The following is a 20,223-nucleotide window of genomic DNA, read 5'->3' on the forward strand; positions in this document are numbered from 1 at the left end:
TGCAGAATTGCAAGATAGACCCCTATGTGAAATAAATTAAACGTGGTTTTTCTTAATTTTTTTTTTTTTTTTTTAAAAACACACTAATTGTATTTGTTTATGTACCATTTTTTTTTCCTTTATTCTTACACACTTTTTTTTTTTTTTTCTTTCATTTTACAAACTTTTCTTTTATGATACACAATAACTTTCCTTTTATTTATTTTACACACTAATTTTTTTTTCTTTTATTTCTTCTTACTTTTTTTTCTATTTACCTTTATTGCTATCACAAAGGGGCTAACGCCCCCCCCCCTCCCTCCCTTTTACACACTAATTTTTTTTTCTTTTCTTTCTTTCTTTTTACTTTTTTTTTCTATTTATCTTTATTGCTATCACAGAGGGATTTACAAGCTCCCCCCCCCCTTCCCCCCATATGTAATAGCATGAGCAGGGGACAGGTTCTCTTTTTGGAAACACCTATTTGACTCCCCAGTGCCTCCCCTGCAGCTAATGAAGTAGAAATCTTTGCACTCGGCTTCATTATTCTCCAGGTGGGGGGGAGTGCTATTGTATCTCTTTCAGAAGCTACAGGGTGTGTGACGACCTACCTATAGCTTGGAGGTCATCCCTCCTGGGGAGTGTTATTCTCATACACAAGGTGTGTGTGTGTGGGGGGGGTGGGGGGACACAGTTGTCCATCACTTTACATGGCTTAGTTTAAAGATACGGGTCCAATCATGCGGGGGACGGTTTGTTTGTGGACAATGAGGGATTTGTGTTGAGGTATTGCCGTGCTGAGCGGACCTTTTGTTGAATTATGATGTTATAATGTTGGAGTTTGGTTGCTCAGTGTTGGGATATCTTCTATTTATTTCACATACAGGTTATTCAGGGTTGACTTTTTTTCAGTTTGTAATTCTTTCCAATAGCAAAGAGATCTCTGTTTTTGATACTGGGACAGAAAACTCACCGCCGGTTCCTATGGGAGACCTCCCACCTAACTGGGTGAAGGAGGTAAAATACTATTCTACAGTCCCTCAATATCCACTGCCCGCAATAAAAGGGTTCCTGATCGTCCCAATCGTGTACTCCCTCCCTCTGATATCCCTCCCCCCTACATACTACCTTCTCTGATATCCCCCCCCCCCACATACTCCCTCCCTCTGAAATCCCCCCCTATATACTCCCTCCCTCTGATATGCCCCGCTACATACTCCCTCCCTCTGAAACACCCCCCCTATATACTCCCTCCCTCTGAAATCCCCCCCCATACATACTCCCTCCCTCTGAAATCCCCCCATATACTCCCTCTCTCTGAAATCCCCCCCATATACTCCCTCTCTCTGAAATCCCCCCCATATACTCCCTCTCTCTGAAATCCCCCCCTATATACTACCTCTCTCTGAAATCCCCCCCTATATACTCCCTCTCTCTGAAATCCCCCCCATATACTCCCTCTCTCTGAAATCCCCCCCATATACTCCCTCTCTCTGAAATCCCCCCCATATACTACCTCTCTCTGAAATCCCCCCCCACATACTCCCTCCCTCTGAAATACCCCGCTACATACTCCCTCCCTCTGAAATCCCCCCCTATATACTCCCTCCCTCTGAAATCCCCCCCCCTACATACTCCCTCCCTCTGAAATCCCCCCCTATATACTCCCTCCCTCTGAAATCCCCCCCTATATACTCCCTCCCTCTGAAATCCCCCCCTATATACTCCCTCCCTCTGAAATCCCCCCCCCCATATATACTCCCTCCCTCTGAAATCCCCCCCCCTACATACTCCCTCCCTCTGAAATCCCCCCATATACTCCCTCTCTCTGAAATCCCCCCCTATATACTACCTCTCTCTGAAATCCCCCCCTATATACTCCCTCCCTCTGAAATCTCCCCCCCCCTACATACTCCCTCTCTCTGAAATCCCCCCCTATATACTCCCTCTCTCTGAAATCCCCCCCCTATATACTCCCTCTCTCTGAAATCCTCCCCCATATACTCCCTCCCTCTGAAATCCCCCCCCCCATATACTCCCTCCCTCTGAAATCCCCCCCCATATACTCCCTCCCTCCGATATCCTCCCCCCACTCCCTCTGATAAGCCCCCCCCCTACATACTTCCTCCCTCTGATATCCACCCCTCCTCTACATACTCCCTTCCTCTAATATCCTCCCCCCCCCTGTATACCCCATTCCTCCAATATCCTCCCCCCAATATTCTCCCTCCCTGTATACTCCCTCTAATATCCTCCCCCCTGTATACTCCATCTCTACTATCCTCCCTTTCTCTAATATCCTCCCCCCTGTATACTCCCTCCAATATCCTCCCCCCTGTATACTCCCTCCCTCTGATATCCTCCCCCCTGTATACTCACTTCCTCTGATGCTGCTTCTGTAGAGTGGCCCCTGACAGTTGCCCCTGGAGTGCAAGGCGCCGCTGTTTGTCTACATCCCCTTCCATGCGTGCAAAGGCATGCGAGCCAATCAGACACAAGTCATGATCCAGCCCCTCCTCTTCATCAGTGTCATCTGAAAAGAAAACAAAAAAACACATCACATTTTCTTCGGATTATTATTTTTTGGACTGTGGAAAGGTTACCGTCCCTCCATTGGTGACATTCAATTTTTTTCTGACAAAGCAAGCCAACATTTCACAGACGTCACCAGAGCAGGAAAATAGAAGAAATCTTCAAAAGTGGGACACCCCCGTTCCAGTGAAAACTCTCTAAGAGGGGGGGGGGGGTCTCCCCTCAGTTAGGAAGTGTGGACTCTTCAGAACAGAAATCGGACCTCCAGCCCCCCCTTCAGTCTTGCACATTCATAGCGGCTCCTCTCCTGGACTGAAACGGCTTCCTCTGATTTCACTGCACACTGTGAGCTTCTCACCATGTGCATTAGAAGCTGCAGCAAGTGAGATCACCACCCACGGTGATGTCCATATTGATCTCTTAACGTCCTTATAAGCCAGAGATCACACTGTAAATTGTAAATTTGTAGGCGGAGCCCAGAGATCAGACTGTACATTGTAACTTTGTAGGTGGAGCCCAGAGATCAGACTGTACATTGTAACTTTGTAGGCGGAGCCCAGAGATCAGACTGTACATTGTAACTTTGTAGGGGGAGCCCAGAGATCAGACTGTACATTGTAACTTTGTAGGCGGAGCCCAGAGATCAGACTGTACATTGTAACTTTGTAGGCGGAGCCCAGAGATCAGACTGTACATTGTAACTTTGTAGGGGGAGCCCAGAGATCAGACTGTACATTGTAACTTTGTAGGAGGAGCCCAGAGATCAGACTGTATATTGTAACTTTGTAGGAGGAGCCCAGAGATCAGACTGTATATTGTAACTTTGTAGGGGGAGCCCAGAGATCAGACTGTACATTGTAACTTTGCAGCAAGTCACAAAGTGAGAGCCTTCAGCAGGGGGAAGAACTGTGATAAGCCTTTGTGAACACAGCCAAGAACTTTTAGGATGACTGCGTCATCTGAGTCGGTATCTCCATTAAAGTAGATGGGGACACTGCAAGATGCCTAAACAAAGATGGCGCCGTCTCCTCTCGTAACAGACAGGCAGCCCTAATGTGAGGCACTAAAAAAAAGGTGATATTTCAGTTAATAAAAGAGAAAACTTGGATAATTTATTGGGGAACTGACCTTCATGTGCACCGGGTTTCTCACTAATTCGGATCTGTCGCTCTGGCACAATCGGCTCACCGTCAGCGTTTCCGATATCTGGCGGTAGGAGGGACAGCGAGCTCTGCTCCTCCCACTGGGAGCGAGGGAAGTAAAGGGGCAGCAGACGCAGGTATGTGGCCTGAAAGACATACAAAAATTTTCACCTGCTGAGAGAAAAACACAAATCCTTTCCTATATAACCAAACTACCAGAAAACAACAATTCAGGAGTAAACACAATATCAGCAACTCTAAGATGTATAAAGTTTTTTTTTTTTTGAGTTACACCACTCAGGAATTTACCTAATTTATGACTTCCCACTGAGAGTACAATCTAAATTTTGCGTTGTCACCAGAACAGGAATAGAGGGGAAATCTTCCAAACGGGACACCAAATTCTGGCGAAAACAAGAGATTGTCATCTCTCTTCCTGTTGTGGCTATGGGACAGGAAGTGAAGAGAAATCTCCTAAATGAGAAAGAAGAAAGAAGAAGAAAAAAAAAAAAGAGAAAGAAGAAGAAGAAGAAGAAGAAGAAGAAGAAGAAGAAGAAGAAGAAGAAGAAGAAAAGAAAAAAAGAGAAAGAAGAAGAAAAAAAGAGAAAGAAGAAGAAAAAAAGAGAAAGAAGAAGAAAAAAAGAGAAAGAAGAAGAAAAAAAGAGAAAGAAGAAGAAAAAAAGAGAAAGAAGAAGAAAAAAAGAGAAAGAAGAAGAAAAAAAGAGAAAGAAGAAGAAAAAAAGAGAAAGAAGAAGAAAAAAAGAGAAAGAAGAAGAAAAAAAGAGAAAGAAGAAGAAAAAAAGAGAAAGAAGAAGAAAAAAAGAGAAAGAAGAAGAAAAAAAGAGAAAGAAGAAGAAAAAAAGAGAAAGAAGAAGAAAAAAAGAGAAAGAAGAAGAAAAAAAGAGAAAGAAGAAGAAAAAAAGAGAAAGAAGAAGATTGGCTCCACTTTAACCCCAGAAAGTTTTTTTTTTTTTTTTTTGAAGGGTGTTTGTTCCATTTACACTGAGTTCACACACACATTATATATATATATATATATATATATATATATATATATATATATATATATATATATATATATATATATATATATATATATATATATATATATATATATAGGGGGTGTCACTGAAGTGGGCTTTCTTCTAAGGCCCCACAAATACGCGTTCAGCGCTTCTTCTGGAAGTACGCGCCATTTCTCTCTCCCAGCACAGAGATCGAGCTGTCAACGACCGCTCCGTACCTTCAGCATTGGGAGCTGGGTGGGCCGGCTTTCAAAACACAGGAATGCTGTGATTGGCTGCCAAAGTGATCACGAAAATCTCAGCATTGTGAAAAGATGACTGAAGATGAGAAAATATAAAAAAACGTAAATCCTTTAAGATACCTCTTCCTGCTGTGTGACTGCAAATACCACCTTCTCCAGAGCCGTTCCATGTGACTCCAAGAACCTCCGCACTGTGCCTGCAGGATGGGAGACAACAAGACCATGTGAGATATATACACATCAAACGATAAACACCCGTTCCCTCTCCCTCACAATTCTCCCTCTCCTATCTGATCGATGTTTATAAACAATGTTACTTTGTATACATCTCATTATAAATATTGATCAGACATCAAAGAGATACAAAGTAACATTGTTTATAAACATTGATCACTATCCACATCTGATCAATGTTTATAAACAATGTTACTTTGTATCTCTCTCTCTCCTGTCTGATCAATGTTTATAAACAATGTTACTTTGTATCTCTCTATACACATTCATGGGACAGGAGATAGAGAGATACAAAGTAACACTGTTTATAAACATTGATCAGACGGGAGATAAACAATGTTACTTTGTATCTCTATCTGATCAATGTTTATAAACAATGCTACTTTATATCTCTCTATCTGCTGTCTGATCAATGATGATAAACAATGTTCCTTTGTATCAGCCTCGGTTCACACTAGGGCGACCTGTGAGGCGACCTGGTCGCCTCACAGGTCGCCTCCCATAGGGAAGCTGCGGACCCGTTCTAATAGGAGCGACACAAGTCGCTCCGACCTAGAAAAAGGGTCCAGAGCTTCTTTGGGGCGACCAGGAGGCGACCGCCATAGACTTCAATGTTATGAAGTCCGTGGCGGCCGCTCCGAGGTCGCGACGCGCTGCTCGCACCGCGATCTCGGAGGTCGCCCCGGGAAGTAGCGTCGCGGTAGTGTGAACCGGCGCTTAGAGAAGTGCACAACGGAAAAGTGTTTAGTTTGTAAAAGCCTCACGCACACTGAACATTATAAAAAACACCAGAGGCATTAACGGTAGAATACGTTTTTAAGCGTTTTATAGCTGTAGCGTTTTTCAACCTTTTTTTTTTTCTTTAGCAAAACTATACTTCCACAAAAGCTTATGGCTCAAAAACGCAGATAAATGCCAAATAGCTGCGTTTTTCAGGACGACGTGCCGGGGGAGACATAGGAGGACGTGCCGGGGGAGACATAGGAGGACGTGCCGGGGGGAGACATAGGAGGACGTGCCGGGGGGAGACATAGGAGGACGTGCCGGGGGGAGACATAGGAGGACGTGCCGGGGGGAGACATAGGAGGACGTGCCGGGGGGAGACATAGGAGGACGTGCCGGGGGGAGACATAGGAGGACGTGCCGGGGGGAGACATAGGAGGACGTGCCGGGGGGAGACATAGGAGGACGTGCCGGGGGGAGACATAGGAGGACGTGCCGGGGGGAGACATAGGAGGACGTGCCGGGGGGAGACATAGGAGGACGTGCCGGGGGGAGACATAGGAGGACGTGCCGGGGGGAGACATAGGAGGACGTGCCGGGGGGAGACATAGGAGGACGTGCCGGGGGGAGACATAGGAGGACGTGCCGGGGGGAGACATAGGAGGACGTGCCGGGGGGAGACATAGGAGGACGTGCCGGGGGGAGACATAGGAGGACGTGCCGGGGGGAGACATAGGAGGACGTGCCGGGGGGAGACATAGGAGGACGTGCCGGGGGGAGACATAGGAGGACGTGCCGGGGGGGAGACATAGGAGGACGTGCCGGGGGGAGACATAGGAGGACGTGCCGGGGGGAGACATAGGAGGACGTGCCGGGGGGAGACATAGGAGGACGTGCCGGGGGGAGACATAGGAGGACGTGCCGGGGGAGACATAGGAGGACGTGCCGGGGGAGACATAGGAGGACGTGCCGGGGGAGACATAGGAGGACGTGCCGGGGGAGACATAGGAGGACGTGCCGGGGGAGACATAGGAGGACGTGCCGGGGGAGACATAGGAGGACGTGCCGGGGGAGACATAGGAGAACGTGCTGGGGAGTCGATTGGCTGCAGAAAAAAAAAGTCTTATGCCAAAATCAGCCGCTGTAAAAACAGCCCGTGTGCATGAGGTCTTAGTGAGAAGTACGAGGAAAAGCTTGTTTGGTTGTACTTCTCCTGTCAGTCACAGGAGTGCAGTTCATTCTGCACTCCTGTGACCTGTTTTCAGCAGACTGCGGGCTATTTATTTATTTATTTTTTGTAAGGAAATACCTTTTATCTTCTGTATTCATCTCCACTTCCGGGTCCTACTGCTTTCAGCGATTACGTCACTCGGCGATTCGCAAGGGCTCCTGGGACATTCATCCCAGCAGCCCTTGCAATTCACCTAGTGACGAATTCTCGTGTGATTTCCAGCTCTCAGGGATGTATTACATTTAGTCCGTGCTCTGCCCCGCCTCCTCTCAGTGACAAAGTATTACATTCCGTAGAGCTCACTGAGAGGAGGCAGGGCGGGGGCGGGGCAGTTTTCAAATGCATTATCCGACGATAGACAGAGAGTGGAGGGGAGAGAATGTAACGTCAGATTCTGCCTCGCTCTCTGTTCTATCTGCGCATGCGTGGAACGGATTATTCTTATGTGAGATTCATAGTGAGAAATGGCGGATTATCTGATTACAGAACAGTCACATTAAAAGGGGAACTCTGGCCGGAAAAAATAAAGGGGGCACTCTGGCCGGAAAAATTAAAGGGGCACTCTGGCCTGGAAAAATTAAAGGGGCACTCTGGCCTGGAAAAATTAAAGGGGCACTCTGGCCTGGAAAAAATAAAGGGGCACTCTGGCCTGGAAAAAATAAAGGGGCACTCTGGCCTGGAAAAAATAAAGGGGCACTCTGGCCTGGAAAAAATAAAGGGGCACTCTGGCCTGGAAAAAATAAAGGGGCACTCTGGCCTGGAAAAAATAAAGGGGCACTCTGGCCTGGAAAAAATAAAGGGGCACTCTGGCCTGGAAAAAATAAAGGGGCACTCTGGCCTGGAAAAAATAAAGGGGCACTCTGGCCTGGAAAAAATAAAGGGGCACTCTGGCCTGGAAAAAATAAAGGGGCACTCTGGCCTGGAAAAAATAAAGGGGCACTCTGGCCTGGAAAAAATAAAGGGGCACTCTGGCCTGGAAAAAATAAAGGGGCACTCTGGCCTGGAAAAAATAAAGGGGCACTCTGGCCGGAAAAAATAAAGGGGCACTCTGGCCGGAAAAAATAAAGGGGCACTCTGGCCGGAAAAAATAAAGGGGCACTCTGGCAGGGACACTGGATGTAAAGGGGCACTCTGACGGGTACACTGATGTAAAGGAGGACTCTGAGGAGTCCTCCTTTACATCCAGTGTCCCAGTCAGAGCTCCCCTTTATGTGTCCCGGTCAGAGCTCACCTTTATGTGTCCCGGTCAGAGCTCACCTTTATGTGTCCCGGTCAGAGCTCACCTTTATGTGTCCCGGTCAGAGCTCACCTTTATGTGTCCCGGTCAGAGCTCCCCTTTATGTGTCCCGGTCAGAGCTCCCCTTTATGTGTCCCGGTCAGAGCTCCCCTTTATGTGTCCCAGTCAGAGCTCCCCTTTATGTGTCCCGGTCAGAGCTCCCCTTTATGTGTCCCAGTCAGAGCTCCCCTTTATGTGTCCCAGTCAGAGCTCCCCTTTATGTGTCCCAGTCAGAGCTCCCCTTTATGTGTCCCAGTCAGAGCTCCCCTTTATGTGTCCCAGTCAGAGCTCCCCTTTATGTGTCCCAGTCAGAGCTCCCCTTTATGTGTCCCAGTCAGAGCTCCCCTTTATGTGTCCCAGTCAGAGCTCCCCTTTATGTGTCCCAGTCAGAGCTCCCCTTTATGTGTCCCAGTCAGAGCTCCCCTTTATGTGTCCCAGTCAGAGCTCCCCTTTATGTGTCCCGGTCAGAGCTCCCCTTTAATATTTATATATTACATTGTGTCCCCGTGCGGTGAGAGTGCCCCTTTAATGTGACTGTTCTGTAATCAGATAATATTCCGCCATTTTTCACTAGGAATCTCCCATAAGAATAATCCGTTCCATCCCACGCATGCATTATTAGACAGGACACCAGTCTGGAAATAACGCGAGATTTCATCATTAGGCGATTCAAAAGGGGTGCTGTGATACATGACGCCCCTATCCCAGGAGCCCTTGCGAATCACCGAGTGACGTAATCGCCTATAGGTGGCCGGACCCGGAAGTGTGGATGAATAAAGAAGAAAAACGATATTTCCTTACAAAAAAAATAAAAAATAGTTTGCAATGTGTGTCTCTATGTCTGACTCTCTCTCTCTCTCTCTCTCTCTCTCTCTCTCTGTCTCCTGCACTTGTGTCTTCCAGGAGGCGGGGAAGGGATATAGAGGGCGGCAACTTCCTCCTCAGCCAACATCTCTATAGCAACCTGTACTATGCCTAAAGCATAGTACTGCCCATGTGCGGGATTTCCTGCTGCATTCTGGGTAGCCAGAATGAACAACAAGCAGGAAGAAGGTCACTAAGTCTTACACTGCGGCTTCAGATGCCCTTAGTAAAGATGGCCACGCACAGGCAGCGATTTTAAAAGGAAGATTTTCACTTAAATACACTGTTCAACTCATAAATATGCAAATAGCGGTTTTGTCAAGCGAGATGTTTATTAATATTAATGGTCTATTTTTGTTTAAAAAATTATTCTGAGGGTGGAACTCCGTTTTAAGCATGATGAAAAAAAAAAAAATATTCCCATACTTATATTTTAAAGCGGAGTTCCACCCAAAAGTGGAACTTCCGCTTTAGGGAGTCCTGACCCCCCGACATGCCACATTTGGCATGTCATTTTTTGGGGGGGGGAGCGGGTACCTAGTTTTGACAGGTACCCGCTCCCACTTCCGCTCGGAGCGCCGCGGCGCCCTGAGCGGAAGTTCTCCTCTCCCCCTCCCTCCCTGCAATCTTCTGGGACACGTCAGAGGTCCCAGAAGATTGCCGGCCAATCACGGCGCGCAGCGCGACTCGCGCATGCGCAGTGGGTACCCGGCTGTGAAGCCGCAAACTGTAACAGCCGGGTGCCCACAGCAGTGATGCCGGCGCCGAGGGAGAGGATCAAGGCTTCCGGCGGCCGCATCGCTGGACCGTTGGACAGGTGAGTAAATGGCTGGAACTCCGCTTTAAGTATGAAGTTAATAATTTAATTTCATCATATTCGGTATGCAAGGCCCCTTTCACACATACTGACAGTTCATCCATTTTTATCAATCTGCTGACAGATGAAAAACGGATATCAATTCATTTCTATGGATAAAACGGATGTAAATGGATGATCCTTCATTTACATCAGTTTTCATCCGCTTCCGTCAACATAATATTTTTGAATGGATGAAAGTCCTATTTTTCATCCGTCATAAAAACGGATCGGACGAAAAAGGGATGAAAAACAGATGAAAAATAAGAAAAAAAAAAAAAAAAATTATATATATATATATATATATATATATATATATATATATATATATATATATATATATATATATATATATATTTTTTATATGAAAACCCGACGATGGCAAAGGAAGATAACCCGACGACGGCAAAGGATGAAAACCCGACGACGGCAAAGGGTGAAAACCCGACGACGGCAAAGGGTGAAAACCCGACGACGGCAAAGGGTGAAAACCCGACGACGGCAAAGGATGAAAACCCGACGACGGCAAAAGGATGAAAACCCGACGACGGCAAAAGGATGAAAACCCGACGACGGCAAAAGGATGAAAACCCGACGACGGCAAAAGGATGAAAACCCGACGACGGCAAAAGGATGAAAACCCGACGACGGCAAAAGGATGAAAACCCGACGACGGCAAAAGGATGAAAACCCGACGACGGCAAAAGGATGAAAACCCGACGACGGCAAAAGGATGAAAACCCGACGACGGCAAAAGGATGAAAACCCGACGACGGCAAAAGGATGAAAACCCGACGACGGCAAAAGGATGAAAACCCGACGACGGCAAAAGGATGAAAACCCGACGACGGCAAAAGGATGAAAACCCGACGACGGCAAAAGGATGAAAACCCGACGACGGCAAAAGGATGAAAACCCGACGACGGCAAAAGGATGAAAACCCGACGACGGCAAAAGGATGAAAACCCGACGACGGCAAAAGGATGAAAACCCGACGACGGCAAAAGGATGAAAACCCGACGACGAAGCATGAAAAACCCGACGACGGCAAAGGGTGAAAAACCCGACGACGGCAAAGGGTGAAAAACCCGACGACGGCAAAGGATGAAAAACCCGACGACGGCAAAGGATGAAAAACCCGTCGACGGCAAAGGATGAAAAACCCGACGACGGCAAAGGATGAAAAACCCGACGACGGCAAAGGATGAAAAACCCGACGACGGCAAAGGATGAAAAACCCGACGACGGCAAAGGATGAAAAACCCGACGACGGCAAAGGATGAAAAACCCGACGACGGCAAAGGATGAAAAACCCGACGACGGCAAAGGATGAAAAACCCGACGACGGCAAAGGATGAAAAACCCGACGACGGCAAAGGATGAAAAACCCGACGACGGCAAAGGATGAAAAACCCGACGACGGCAAAGGATGAAAAACCCGACGACGGCAAAGGATGAAAAACCCGACGACGGCAAAAGGATGAAAACCCGACGACGGCAAAGGATGAAAAACCAGACGACGGCAAAGGATGAAAAATCTACGACAAAGGATGAAAAATCGACGGCAAAGGATGAAAAATCGACGGCAAAGGATGAAAAATCGACGGCAAAGGATGAAAAACCCGACGGCAAAGGATGAAAAACCCGACGACGGCAAAGGATGAAAAACCCGACGACGGCAAAGGATGAAAAACCCGACGACGGCAAAGGATGAAAAACCCGACGACGGCAAAAGGATGAAAAACCCGACGACGGCAAAAGGATGAAAAACCCGACGACGGCAAAGGATGAAAAACCCGACGACGGCAAAAGGATGAAAACCCGACGACGGCAAAAGGATGAAAACCCGACGACGGCAAAGGATGAAAAACCCGACGACGGCAAAGGATGAAAAACCCGACGACGGCAAAGGATGAAAAACCCGACGACGGCAAAAGGATGAAAACCCGACGACGGCAAAAGGATGAAAACCCGACGACGGCAAAGGATGAAAACCCGACGACGGCAAAGGATGAAAACCCGACGACGGCAAAGGATGAAAACCCGACGACGAAGCATGAAAAACCCGACGACGGCAAAGGGTGAAAAACCCGACGACGGCAAAGGGTGAAAAACCCGACGACGGCAAAGGATGAAAAACCCGACGACGGCAAAGGATGAAAAACCCGACGACGGCAAAGGATGAAAAACCCGACGACGGCAAAGGATGAAAAACCCGACGACGGCAAAGGATGAAAAACCCGACGACGGCAAAGGATGAAAAACCCGACGACGGCAAAGGATGAAAAACCCGACGACGGCAAAGGATGAAAAACCCGACGACGGCAAAGGATGAAAAACCCGACGACGGCAAAGGATGAAAAACCCGACGACGGCAAAGGATGAAAAACCCGACGGCGGCAAAGGATGAAAAACCCGACGACGGCAAAGGATGAAAAACCCGACGACGGCAAAGGATGCAAAACCCGACGACGGCAAAGGATGAAAAACCAGACGACGGCAAAGGATGAAAAATCTACGACAAAGGATGAAAAATCGACGGCAAAGGATGAAAAATCGACGGCAAAGGATGAAAAATCGACGGCAAAGGATGAAAAACCCGACGACGGCAAAGGATGAAAAATCGACGGCAAAGGATGAAAAACCCGACGACGGCAAAGGATGAAAAACCCGACGACGGCAAAGGATGAAAAACCCGACGACGGCAAAGGATGAAAAACCCGACGACGGCAAAGGATGAAAAACCCGACGACGGCAAAGGATGAAAAAAACGATGATGACTGAACTGATGAAATGAACGGTCTGTATGTGTGAAAAGGGCCTTAGACTTGGAATTTGTTTCATATGTTCAATATTTTCTAATCAAATTTGAAAATGAATACAAATTTTAAATGGGAACATATTGCAAAAGATACAGAAAGGTTAAAAAAATAAAAATAAAAATAGATGATGAATTCTAGTTTGGTTGCTTTATAACAGAACCAAATAGAAAAAAAATAGAAAAAACTAAATATAGAAATTATATTCTATTCCATTTGGTTTTATCTATTTATTTTTCTATTACAATGTAATTTAATCTATTCCATTTTATTATATTCTGTAAATTAATATTTTCTATATTTTTTTTTTCCTTTTCTATTTGGGTCTGTTTTATTCTGTTCTATAAAAGCAACCTAAGCAGAATTCATCATCTTTTTTTTTTTTTTTTTTTTTTTTTAACCTTACTGTATCTTTTGCTATAGGTTTCCATTTTGAATTTAAATTTGATTAGAAAATAACGAATATATTCTGTAAATTAGGAATTAACTTATTTCACTTTTATACCTTACTATATTTATTGCAGTATGTTTCCATGTTCAAATAGGGATAATTTGTTTTGTTATAATACATTTTGAATTTTTTTTTACTATTGTGATTCGTGTAAATTCAGATAAATCAGAACCTCCGAATGATAGAATATTTTGTCTGAATTTTGATTCGTAACAAATATTACCCTCCCATCGCCAATCAGGAACTGCTGGCAAATGTGAGGGGGGGGGGGGGGGGGGTGGCACTGTCAGAAGCTTCAAGCAGCATTTTCTCCAAGAGAAGCATTTCAGGCCCCTTCTGCTTCATTTATCCACCTCCTGAAAGACGGATTGCAAAGCTTTATCTTCTAATCGGAGAACAGATCCTCCTAAACACATGTGATATGAATGTTATAACCCAGGATTCAGCAGGATGAAGGAGACTCACGCAAGGCGATATGAGTGGCATCTTCCAGCGGGTAACACCTCTTCTGAGTGCTGACCACACAGAACCCCACAGAGGACATGGACTGCTCCCTGCATGGCACAAAGATGGAGGAAATAACATCAGTGAACAACAGCGCCCTCTACTGACCAGAGGTCAGGAATCACAGACAGCACCATCTACTTCTACTAGCTAGACAAGATACTGGACGCACAGAGCGCCCTCTACTGGTTAGAAGACAGTACAGGATACACAGAGCGCCCTCTACTGGTTAGAAGACAATACAGGATACACAGAGCGCCCTCTACTGGTTAGAAAACAATACAGGATACACAGAGCGCCCTCTACTGGTTAGAAGACAATACAGGATACACAGAGCGCCCTCTACTGGTTAGAAGACAATACAGGAAAAAAAGAGCACCCTCTACTGGTTAGAAGACAATACAGGATGCACACAGCGCCCTCTACTGGTTAGAAGACAGAATACAGGACATACAGAGCACCCTGTACTGTTTTGAAGACAGAATACAGGACATACAGAGCGCCCTCTACTACTGGCCAAAGGACGCAGAGCACCCCCTACTGGTTAGAAGACAGTACAGGATACACAGAGCGCCCTCTACTGGTTAGAAGACAATACAGGATACACAGAGCGCCCTCTACTGGTTAGAAGACAATACAGGATGCACACAGCGCCCTCTACTGGTTAGAAGACAGAATACAGGACATACAGAGCGCCCTCTACTACTGGCCAAAGGACGCAGAGCACCCCCTACTGGTTAGAAGACCGTACAGGATACACAGAGCGCCCTCTACTGGTTAGAAGACAATACAGGATACACAGAGCGCCCTCTACTGGTTAGAAGACAATACAGGATACACAGAGCGCCCTCTACTGGTTAGAAGACAATACAGGATACACACAGCGCCCTCTACTGGTTAGAAGACAGAATACAGGACATACAGAGCACCCTGTACTGTTTTGAAGACCGAATACAGGACATACAGAGCGCCCTCTACTGGCCAAAGGATGCAGAGCACCCCCTACTGGTTAGAAGACAGTACAGGATACACAGAGCGCCCTCTACTGGTTAGAAGACAATACAGGATACACAGAGCACCCTCTACTGGTTAGAAGACAATACAGGATACACAGAGCGCCCTCTACTGGTTAGAAGACAATACAGGATACACAGAGCGCCCTCTACTGGTTAGAAGACAATACAGGATACACAGAGCGCCCTCTACTGGTTAGAAGACAATACAGGATACACAGAGCGCCCTCTACTGGTTAGAAGACAATACAGGATACACAGAGCGCCCTCTACTGGTTAGAAGACAATACAGGATACACAGAGCGCCCTCTACTGGTTAGAAGACAATACAGGATACACAGAGCGCCCTCTACTGGTTAGAAGACAATACAGGATGCACACAGCGCCCTCTACTGGTTAGAAGACAGAATACATGACAAAGAGCACCCTGTACTGGTTCGAAGACAATACAGGACATAGAGAGCGCCCTCTACTGGCCAAAGGATGCAGAGCACCCTCTACTGGTTAGAAGACAATACAGGACACACAGAGCTCCCTCTACCGGTTAGAGGACAGAATACAGGACATACAGAGCACCCTCTACTGGCCAAAGGACACACAGAGTGGAGGACAGGTTAGAAGACAGAACACAGGACACACATAGCTCCCTCTAATGATTAGAAGACAGAATACACAGAGCGCCCTTTACTGGCCAAAGGGCACACAGGGAACCCTCTACTGGTTAGGAGACCGAATACAGGACACCCAGAGCACTCTACTGGTTAGGGGGACAAAATACAGGAAACCCAGAGCCCCCTCTACTGGTAAGAGGACATAATACAGGACACACAGCGCCCTCTACGGGCCAAAGGACCCATGGGGTGCCCTCTACAGGTTAGAAGACAGAATAAGACACACAGAGCGCCCTCTACTGGTTAGGGGGACAGAATACGGGACACACAAAGCACCCTCTACTGGCCAGAGGAGAGAATACAGGACACAAAACACTATATACACACTTTGTATAAAATGTAGCCTTTATATACATATTGCATCAATATTTTAAGAATTGCCCTTTACCAAAGAAACCTGACCAACACATGAAAGGCCTATTTACACCTATGTGCACATATTCAAACACGTCACTGAATAAGATGTTGCACTTTCATTTTAAATGGCCACTTAAACCTGTGCCTTTTTTTCCCCCCAGTGCACTACAAACCATTGAAATTGATCTTTATTACATATATAGGTTGAGGAGCAGATATATTTTTGAATTTACAATGTATGTGTGTTGGTTGGTCACTAAAAACTTACAGTAACATGCAGTAACATTCATTATCAGTGCATTTGCGTGCAGTGAGCTCAACAGTTTGAATGTTGCCCTAATGCATTTGTTGGAAGTTCAATCCGCTTATCATTTTGCCTTTCCGGGTTCCTCCGCACCCCCCCCCCCCTTATCTGAATTGCTGCAGCTTCTGATGCACACTGTGAGAAGCTCACAGTGTGCAGTAAAATCAGAGTAAGCCGTTTCAGTCCTGGAGAGGAGTCGGTACAATGGTGCAGAACTGAGGAGCGGAAATGCGGGTTCGAAGTATTGGAAGTATTGCTGGCAGCATCGGAGTGACGCAGCTCCCTCTGCATGCACTGTGCAATGCACACCGATGAATCAGCCTCTGGACAGTCTCTGAGGGAAGATCGTTTATTACAGCTTCCTTTGCTAGATGAAGTTCTGCTTTTATCAGGATATTGGAGATAACCGCAGATCACACGCTGCGTCTCCAGGCAGCACATGACCAACGCGCTGCGGAGTGCCAGCCTGAGAACCCCTGGAGGGGGGAGGGGGGGGGCAGTGGATTATCCTGCATGTACAATGGAGGAAGAACCCTGTGGACACTCTCTGGGCGGATGTATTTACTTAGTGCTGATTACACTCAGCCTCTCCTCTCATGCGTGGTGTATGCTGCCTGCCAACAGGAAAAAATCCTTGGCATGACCCAACATAACACCAGTGCCAGCCTATCTGATCTGCCTACCCAGCCCTACACCCCCGGTGAGAGGGGACGGCTCCCTCCCCCGATGTCTAATGGGCAATATTCGCCTATTAAGAACCCTTAAGGAGTCTCTGAGTTCGTAATTGTTAACCCCTGAGCACCTGAATGGTTGCATACAATTTCAATTCACAGGAACAGCCACCATTGTTACCCTCCCCCGGTCATTTACTCAGATAAAAAAAATTATAGTCATGTGATGGTCAAATTACAACTTTATACTTTGTTCCCAGACAATTGAAATTGCTGCACAATTAAACCACTTGCCAACTGCCCGCCGCAGAACTGCGGCAGCCAAGCTCGGCTGCGCGAACTGACATTGGTTGCGCGCGTGGTGCTGGGGGGGGGGGGTGGGGGGACAAGCGCACGCCACCGGAGGCATGCTCTCGCCCCCAGTAGGCAGCGAGGATGCTGATGCACGGGGTCGGCAGCTGCGATTGCCGGCGGGCACCCGCGATCGCTCCCCGCTGAGAGAGAAGGACGGTCAGCTGTTGTAAACACAGCTGACCGTTCTTCTCCCTGGAAAGATCACAGAGCTCCTGTGATCCTTCTATATAGGAACACAGGTCTCTATGATCATTTCACAAGCCGCACCCCCATACAGTTAGTAAACACTCCTAGGCTCAAATTTAACCCTTTGATCACCCCTAGGTTAACCCCTTCCCTGCCAGTGTCATTGCATATTTTTTGCACTGATTACTGCAGTAATGTCACTGGTCCCCCCAAAAGTGTAAAAAATATCAGTTAGGGGTCCAATCTGTCCGCCACAATGTCGCAGTTCCAAAAAAAAAAAAAAAAAAAAAAAAAAAAAAAAAAAATCGCAGATCGCCGCCATTACTAGTAAAAAATAAATAAAAAAATGACAAATATTTCCCCTAGCTTGTAGATGCGATAAATTTTGCACAAACCAATCAACTCTATGATCATTTCACAAGCCACGCCCACCCACAGTTAGTAAACACTCCTAGGCTCACATTTAACCCTTTGATCACCCCAAGTTAACCCCTTCCCTGCCAGTGTCATTAGTACATTGACAAGTACATATGTATAGCACTGATTACTGTAGTAATGTCACTGGTTCCCCCCCCCCCCAAAAGTGTCAAAAAAAGTCAGTTAGGGGGTCCGATATGTTTGCCGAAATGTCGCAGTCCCACTAAAAATCGCAGATCGCCCCATTACTAGTAAAAAAAACAAAAAACATATCTTTCCTCTAGTTTGTTGACGCAAAAAACTTTTGCGCAACCCAATCAAAACACACTTATTGGGATTTTATTTTACCAAAAATATGTAGCAGAACACAAATTGGCCTAAAATGATGAAAAAAAACTTTTGATTTTTAAAAATTTTTTTTGGGGAATGTTATATAGCAGAATGTGAAAAATATATATATGTTTTTAGAATTGTCGCTGTTTTTTGTATATAGCGGAATAATAAAAAAAAAAAAAAAAAAAAAAAAAAAAAAAAATAGCACACAGGTGATCAAATACCACCAAAATAAAGCTCTATTTGTGAGAAAAAAAGGACATCAATTTTATTTGGGTACAGCGTCGCACGACCGCGCAATTGTCAGTTAAAGTAATGCAGTGCCGAATCCCAAAAAATGGCCTGGTCATTAAGGGGGCAAATCTTTCCGGTCCAGAAGTGGTTAAAAGATGGTGTGTATTTACCCGTGTCTATTGAGGGCCAACTTATATTTCAATTTTTATTACAACAAGGATCCCCATTTGGGGGGGGGGGCGACAGTTGAGCTGCAGTCTATGGGGGAAGGCGGTTGAGCTGCAGTCTATGGGGGGAAGGCGGTTGAGCTGCAGTCTATGGGGGAAGGCGGTTGAGCTGCAGTCTATGGGGGAAGGCGGTTGAGCTGCAGTCTAATTTAGGACCCTATTGGATTGTAATCAAGTATCTGATCAGCAGATTGCACAGCTAAAGTCTGCAGCACCCAGCAGGGAGGATAATGCACATCTAAAAGGGATGCAGGAGATGCATTCTTTCATATAATGCTCACGGTAGGGTGCTGTGGTGTTTACAGGACCTTGCTGGCCCCTCCCACCAGACTCAATCTTACCAAGGAGCAAAGGTCAGCAGACAGACGCAGTGATGATGTCACCGGGTCCCAAGAGAGGCGTTTGTTGGAAACTAAAGTAGATTTATTTGTATGTTGATTATTAGGAACAAGGGAAACAACTATATCTACAAGCTACACGGCCTTAACTATAGCATCATTATGACTCCGATGTAGTGGTAATGTACCAACGCGTTTCGTCCACTCTCCTTGGCAGGCTACAAGATTCAGGTTTTTGACACACTGCCCATTCTACCCCTTTCATACTGTTCTAGTCTTGTTGTACTGAACACACTAGAAAATTTGGGGAGAACACTGAGTATTGGGATTTGGAGGGCAGGGCAACCCCATTTTTAAACCATCATTGTGGGAGGGGCAGAGACACAAACTACTGCAGGAAATCTCACTATTGTGGGAGGGGCAAAGAAAAACTACTGCAGGGAAATCTCACCATTGTGGGTGGGGCCTGGACAAACTGCTGCAGGGAAATCTCCCCATTGTGGGAGGGGCAGAGACACAAACTACTCCAGGAAATCTCAAAATTATGGGAGGAGAAGACACACAAACTACTGCAGGAAATCTCAAAATTGTGGGAGGGGCAGGGACACAAACTACTGCAGGAAATCTCACTATTGTGGGAGGGGCAGAGACACAAACTACTGCAAGAAATCTCACCATTGTGGGAGGGGCAGAGACACAAACTACTGCAGGAAATCTCACTATTGTGGGAGGAGCAGAGACACAAACTACTGCAGGAAATCTCACCATTGTGGGAGGGGCAGAGACACAAACTACTGCAGGAAATCTCACTATTGTGGGAGGGGCAGAGACACAAACTACTGCAGGGAAATTTCATAATTGTGGGAGGAGAAGACACACAAACTAGTGTAGGGAATCTCACCATTGTGGGGGGGGGGGGGGGGGGCAGAGACACAAACTACTGCGAAGAAATCTCACCAGTCACCTTAAAGTGAACCTGTACTTTGCCTGTGCTTTATCTTACATTCTATTTTTATGGGCAAAAAGATGCCCATGGAGAGGATGAGTTAGTTGAGGAAGTATTACACAGGTTGACAGCAGTTAAAGCAGAAAAAAACCCACGCCTGGAACAATCATGTGCAAAATTCTTCATACAAAATCCATCATAATTTAAAATCTAACAGTGCAGCGCTAAAAGATAAAAAAAAAAAGTGAAACCTATACAGCAGGGGTCTCAAAACTTTCTAAGGAAAGGGCCAGT

At 46.3% G+C, this 20,223-nt stretch overlaps 1 protein-coding gene across 1 annotated transcript in view; it reads right to left on the reverse strand.

The window, feature by feature from the left end:
• The window catches only part of GDAP2 (ganglioside induced differentiation associated protein 2), a 69,206-nt gene that overhangs the window by 42,397 nt on the left and 6,586 nt on the right, over positions 1-20,223 (reverse strand). The window contains exons 4-7 of the mRNA XM_082246972.1: positions 13,840-13,928; positions 5,041-5,117; positions 3,640-3,799; positions 2,359-2,512 (exon numbers count right to left, since the gene is read on the reverse strand). Coding sequence (XP_082103098.1) covers positions 2,359-2,512; positions 3,640-3,799; positions 5,041-5,117; positions 13,840-13,928 — 480 coding nt within the window. The remainder of the gene's footprint in view (positions 1-2,358; positions 2,513-3,639; positions 3,800-5,040; positions 5,118-13,839; positions 13,929-20,223) is intronic.

The sequence above is a fragment of the Pelophylax lessonae genome (genome assembly GCF_965119305.1).
Source record: "Pelophylax lessonae genome assembly, chromosome: 2".
Taxonomy (NCBI): domain Eukaryota; kingdom Metazoa; phylum Chordata; class Amphibia; order Anura; family Ranidae; genus Pelophylax; species Pelophylax lessonae.